The sequence below is a fragment of the Carcharodon carcharias genome, chromosome 6, assembly GCF_017639515.1.
Source record: "Carcharodon carcharias isolate sCarCar2 chromosome 6, sCarCar2.pri, whole genome shotgun sequence".
NCBI classification, from domain to species: domain Eukaryota; kingdom Metazoa; phylum Chordata; class Chondrichthyes; order Lamniformes; family Lamnidae; genus Carcharodon; species Carcharodon carcharias.
In genome coordinates this window covers 6,042,446-6,049,188 of record NC_054472.1, presented here as the reverse complement: position 1 = coordinate 6,049,188, position 6,743 = coordinate 6,042,446, and the positions used below count along the sequence as shown (strand labels likewise).

At 44.2% G+C, this 6,743-nt stretch overlaps 1 protein-coding gene across 4 annotated transcripts in view; it reads right to left on the bottom strand.

Moving 5' to 3' along the window:
* Window positions 1-2,540: 2,540 nt before the first annotated feature.
* emc2 (ER membrane protein complex subunit 2) overlaps window positions 2,541-6,743 on the bottom strand; it is a 102,189-nt gene continuing 97,986 nt past the window's right edge. For all 4 annotated transcript variants that reach the window (XM_041190471.1, XM_041190472.1, XM_041190469.1 and 1 more), the window contains one exon: window positions 2,541-4,418. In XM_041190471.1, coding sequence (XP_041046405.1) covers window positions 4,332-4,418 — 87 coding nt within the window. In that variant the 3' untranslated portion in view covers window positions 2,541-4,331. The remainder of the gene's footprint in view (window positions 4,419-6,743) is intronic.

Genomic DNA, 6,743 nt, shown 5'->3' with positions numbered 1-6,743 from the left:
GACCATGAACTCTCTGAAAAAGAGGGGTTTGTTCTTGTGCATGGTTTCAATTTTGGTGTACCTTCTTCCCACATCAGATGGGAAGAAGCATTTGCTGAGTTCGAACTCCTCTACTCCCAGCTATCCAACCACAAACCAGCGTCCACTGAAGGCACTGAATCCTTGAAGGTGCGCCTAGCTGATCGAGTGCACACATATTTCAAGATTCCAAATGATGTGGCCAATATCCATAAGCAATATGTCTGCTAGCATTGCAAAGCCTCAAGGCCAACTCAGACATACGTATCTGTAAACAGTCATCTTTAACAAGCGTGACTATATCAACAAAATGCACGCCATTCTTAATTACGGGTTCAAATTCGGATCCATTGGACCTGCATGACCGGACAGCCTTGCTTGAAAGCAAGCTGAAAAACCACTTGTTGGACACGTGTAAGATCAAAGAGCTGCCAGGTGATTTATATGATAGGATTCGAGCTCATGGTTCACTGCATCTGTATATGTATGGGCTGCCCAAGACCCACAAAAGTGAAGTCCCATTATACATTATCTTATCTATGACTAGTTCTGCACAAAATCGATAGGGCAAATGGTTGGATGGGTTGCTACTACCAGTTCTGGGCAAGGTTTCCTGATGCACGGTGAAGGATCCCTTCACATTTGCAAAGGTGTCAGTTTTCTTTCTCTGCTTCCATTCCCATTAACAGCCTTGAGGCAGTTTAAAGGCTTTGTGTGAATGCAAGTTGCTGTTATTGCTGCTGACTGAATGCTGCTGACTGCCCATCATCCATGCTCAGTGGGAAACAGCAGATAATAGGGGCCCGGAAGCAGCACGCCATGCATCTACTGTACTTGCAACAGAGTAACTCACCTCTTGACTCCCCAAAGCCTGTCCGCCATCTTCAAGGCACAAGTCAGGAGTGTGATGGAATACTCCCCATTTGCCTGGATGAGTGCAGCTCCCACAACACTCACGAAGCTTGATACCATCCAGGACAAAGCAGCTCATTTGATTGGCACCACATCCACAAACATTCACTCCCCCCACCACTGACGCACAGTAGCAGCAGTGTGTGTATCATCTACAAGATGCACTGCAGGAACTTACCAAGGTTCCTTAGACAGCATCTTCCAAACCCACTACCACTACCATCTAGAAGGACAAGGGCAGCAGACACATGGGGAACACCACCACCTGAAAGTTCCCCTCCAAGCCACTCACCATCCTGACTTGGAAATATGTCACTGTTCCTTCACTGTCGCTGGGTCAAAATCCTGGAACTCCCTCCCTAACAGCACTGTGGGTGTACCTACACCACATGGACTGCAGCGGTTCAAGAAGGCAGCTCACCACCACCTTCTCAAAGGCAATGAGGGATGAGCAATAAATGTTGGCCTAGCCAGTGATGCCCACATCCCATGAATAAATTTTAAAAATCCCTAGCCTCTGACCTGCTCTTGTAGCCACAGTATTTATAAGGCCTGTCCAGTTCAGTTTCTGGTCAAAGGTAACCCTCAGGATGTTGATAGTAATGGCATTGAATGTCAAGGGAAGGTTGTTGGGTTCTCTCTTGTTGGAGATGGTCATTGCCTGGCACGTGTGTGGCGCAAATGTTACTTGTCATTTATTAGCCCAGGCCTGGGTATTGTCTAGGTCTTGCTGCATTTGGACATGGACTGCTTCAGTATCTGAGGAGTTGTGAGTGGTGCTGAACATTGTGCAATCATAGCGAACATCCCCACTTCTGACCTTATGATGGAGGGAAGGTCATTAATGAAGCAGAAGATGTTTGGGCCTAGGACACTACCCTGAGGATCTCTTGCAGTGATGTCCTGGGTCTGAGATGACTGACCTCCAACAACCACAACCATCTTCCTCGGAGCTATGACTCCAAGCAGTAGGGAGTACCAGGATCAGAGGGGGAGAAAGAAAGGCAGAGACATCTTCAGGCAGAGAGAGACAGATAGACACAGGCAGAGAGAGAGACCCAAGTGCAGAGAGAGAGAGAGAGAGAGGGAGGGAGAGAGAGAGAGCCACCCAGGCATAGACAGAGAGAGAGACACCCAGGCAAAGAGAGCCACCCAGGTAGAGAGAGAGAGAGAGAGAGAGATAGCGCGAGCACCCCAGGCAGAGAGAGAAACAGGCCCAGGCAGAGAGAGAGAGAGACCCAGGCAGAGCGAGAGACACAGACAAAGGCAGAAGGGTCCCAAGAGGTCAATTAGTAACAGGTATTTAAATATTTCAGAAAATTTAATTCAAATAACACAATCTCAGACTGATTTCCTGGATTTTGAAATCTCTGTTATTTGAAGAGTTCAGGTACATTTTATATTGGTTAACAGCTGCACTATTGAAGACAGATGTTAAAGAGATATATTTCACTGCATGTTCTTGATGCATCTCTCCCAGCCGAACTAGAAGAGAACTCTCCATTAAATTGCATCAGCAAAACTCAATTTTCTCATCTTCCTTCTTGCAGCTGGAGTACTGATCAGTGAACTTTTTTTAAATTAAAGGACAGACAACATTATCAACAATGGATGGAAACATTGGCAGTTTATTAAACCAACATGCAGTAGATGGCGCTGCTGGACAGCTTAATCGCTGGCCAGTGTTTAACTCAATTCTCTATGTCACCCTGACACAGTCACTTCAGCAAAGGAGGCAAATAGTCTCAACTCTTCAAAACTGGACTGAAGCCTGGTGAAATACAGTCTTCACATCTCTAACATACGATTCAGCTATTCCTTTAATGTTGTTTGCCTATAGCAAGGACTGCACAAAAGACTTCTTCAAACCTTGGTGACTTCTCTGGAGGAAACAGGGGAATTAAACATTATTTCAACACACTTCTATTCATCCCAGTGAAGAGTGAACCACCTCAGAACTCCAGAGGACCCATGTGGATATTTACTTCTGCAATGTGGTCAGATGATTGAAAATTTACCACAGTACACGGTGACTAAATTATGGGCAGGTAGAAATTACACCTCGCACCAGTTATGACCTTCACACCCAGCCACACCACCCACCAACCCCCCAAACACCAACCCCACCCCCACTCTCCTCCACTGCACCAACCGCTTCAATGCAACAGCAGGCTTTGCCAATTGTGGATATGCAGCTCAAACTAAACACAAGCAATCTAGGTGCTCTAAATGTACCATATTCCACTTTTGCAGACCCTAGGTGTTCTATTACAGTGTTACTGCTGCAACAGATCAGAACAACAATCACTGCCCACTGCAGTTTGTGAGTATAGGGAGTGTAAGCAAAAGCTTATTATAATACAACAACCAGAAACTTTACAAGCAGTAATGTGGGCCTGTATCTTTTGCTGCAGTGTGTTAGGATTCACAATCGAGCCTGCGTGAAAGTTAAAATAGGGTCTTATTTTCAAGCTGTGATCAGAAAATGAAACACTGCAATCTATAACTGCACAACAGGGCATTCACGAGGCTGCTGTGGGTGATTTACACTGGCCTCAGTCCCAGGGTTACAGAGGTACTCTGGCTTACTGCAGTGAGGTACATGTCACCATGCTCTCGCTACACCCCTGCATTTGGAGATCTGGGCAGGTGTCACTCCAGTTCAGGCACCCACACTAACTATATCATATCTGTGGGACTGTGGGAAATGCCGGTTGGGGGTTGTGTGGGGCATTGGGGGGGGGGGGGGGGGTTGGTGGTTGGAAGAGGAGGAGGAAGAGGAGGAGGAGACATGCATCACTGAGGAATGACACACTCCAGCACTGAGGAGAAACATTTCCACAGTCAAATCAGGAGGTCTTGGCAGTGTTCGAGCCCATGATTGCTGTCTTGGATTTATATCACTGGCCTGAGCAAATTCTAGTACAACAGATATAAAACAGTTTTCAAAGTTCTCATAGCTATATTCACAGACTCAGGAATAACCGTCCTCTCAATTGCAACACCAAGTTTGGTTATTTCTCTCAATGAGGGAGGTATCCGAGTCAGAAGTTGCTCGTAGTTCACCAGTGACTGGTGAAACACTTAATTTTGTGAATGCGCTTTTCCACAGAATCATAAATATTTCTTTTAACATTAACTCACACTTTACAAGCCACCACCAGTATTTAGTTAAATGTCAGTTAATTGTCCCTGATGTGAAGTACCATCCCACAGGCAGTCAAACTCTGAATTACATTCACAGAATAAAGCTCCTCAGCCAAGCTGGTATCACCGATGATGATGAGGGGAAGGTGGGGTTGGGGTACAGAGGAGAGAGAAAGGATGCTGGAGATAGAGATCCCAAGTGTGTGCTGAAGTGGCAGGTTCGATTGTGGTTGATCCAGACTAGTGCAATGGTTTCATGACTGCGTGATCTGCAATGCTTCCAGCATATCTTCCACAACCTTCAGTGAGTATTTGGTCTCCTTTCTGCTGCGACCTGCAAGCTAGAAGTCAACAGAGGAGGAATTAGATGCAGCCTCAGGCTGGCACATGTTCCTGAGTTCACAGTATTGAGCCATTAAACCCCACCACCAAAATCACTCCAATCTGACTATTGAGATGGCTTCTAATGCAGCTTTCAAAAAGCCAATAAACTGAAGAGAGTTTACTTGAACCCAAGAGATTTGACACCTTCTCAATACAACACTTTCCCACAAACTTCAGTGTAAATGTGTCCTCAATTTGCAGTCAAACTTCTAAGCACTGGTTTCTATCCACTTGAGAAAGGAGGCATTTAATGGGGGTGCGGGGAGAGTGAGCAAGGTTAATGTTAATTCCTAAGATATACATCTATTCTGATAATAAGGTGAAGAGGAACACTTTGACACTTCTGATGGCAATCACCCAACAATTTGCACTCGTTACGATTTGGTTTGACTGCCCCACTGAACAGAAGCAGAAACAGAGATAAAGAAAAGGCTGTGGTTCACTAAAGCTCATCACTTTGTTTGAAGCACTTGCCATCCATCAATGTGTCATCAAATTTAATTCCAAATTGTACTCGAATGGTAAGTACCCATGGACCACAGGAGTGGATTTTTAATTAAATTTCCAAAGTCTGGCTGCTCTTTGGACGGGTGAAGTGACACTATCAAGCGCCTCTATCACACTCTTGCTGTCTAAAGTGGTCACTGGGTTTAAACACTGTTCAGATGGCTGGCCCCCAAAATCGCAGGCATTCAAATCTCCGAGCTTGGTCAAAGGTTTGAAGCTTGGGAAAGCACTGAAGGGGCACTAACAGAGTGAGAGAGAAAAACTGCAGTGGATTTAGCCAGCAGGCTTGCTCTGCCGTCAGTTTGAAAAAAACAATCTTGGCTGTGCTCCTAAACTTAATCCATTGGTATTAAATGTCTGTGTTGACATAGATACTTGACATTTTGTGTTAAGAGATTTATTTTTTTTTTTTGCAGAGAGTATGGTGGACTAAGCAGTTAAAAAGCTCTCAATAATGATCTAATAACAAACACAAAATTACATTAAAACAGAAGCCACAGCAAAGTAAAAACTTCCAAAACATCTGTGTCCTTTTTCCTTGCATTTATATCCAGTATATAAAATATGCATTATCACAACCTCCTGAAACGCAGAAAGCAGTATATTAAAAATGTTCAATTATTTGCATCTGTCCCTTTCCAATTTTTTATTCAAGAAACAGTTTAAAAAAAAACTACACTTTCCATCGCATCTCGTCTTTTTTTCCTTTGTCTATACATTCTGCAAATATTAATTCGTGTCCTGGAAACCTACCATCTTTACCTGGTCTGAGTCTGTGGCTCCAGTAATGCCAATATAATTGACTACCCTCAAGTGCATTAGCAAGCCATTCAGCTGTATCAGGCTGCTAACATCAGTAAATGGTTCATAGAGGACACAGGCAACCAGGGACAGGCAACAAATGTCAGACTTGCCAGTGGCAAATAAATCTCAGCAATGAATAAAAAGACAGTAAATATTTTTTTTTTTACAGAAAATCGCTCCACTGCAGTTGTTCAATGGATTGAAGACTAGCGTGAAAACTTAGGGCATTCGAGGAAGGAATGGTTAATGACCTGGTGTAATGAAGACAAACTAGGTGCTAAAAGGTGTTGATGCCGCCTTTTGTTGTAACTGAGACAGGAATATTCCTTCACAGGAGTACCTGACAGGCCGAGCGGTTAACGGTTCTGCTCCAAGCTTCCTTGCATCAAACAGGCATCACCAGTTCTCGTTGTGTTTTTCACCTCACAGGAACGAAATACTGACAGCTGTCCACACTACCCAATCCCCTCCCTCACACTGGAAACTGCTATGGAGTGTACACAAAATTGCAACACGCAAAGGCTCAGTACATGTCTCCTCATTTACCAAGAGAAAGGAAATAAGGAGACCGATTCTGTCACACGCTTGAAATGTTAACTCTCTCCCCGCAGATTCTGCCAGGCCTTTGAATATCTCTGGCATTTTCTGTTTGCATTTCAGATTTTCAAAACCAGCAGTTTTTTTTTTTACCTTTTGTAGCTGTTTCTATTGGCAGGAAGAGTTGGTAACCAAAGGAAACAGATTTTAAGATGGCGAGCAAAAGGTTTAAAGGGGAGAGGAGGAACATTTCTCCTTTTGCACACCAAGTTATGTAAGGGAAGAAGACACAAAAGTATGTTTCAAAAAGGAACTGGATAAATACTTGAAAAGGAAAATATTGCAAGACAATGGAGAAAGAGTAGGGAAGTGGGACTAATTGGAGAGAGCGGGCATAAGCACAATGGGCTGAATGGCCTCCTTTGCGCTGAAGA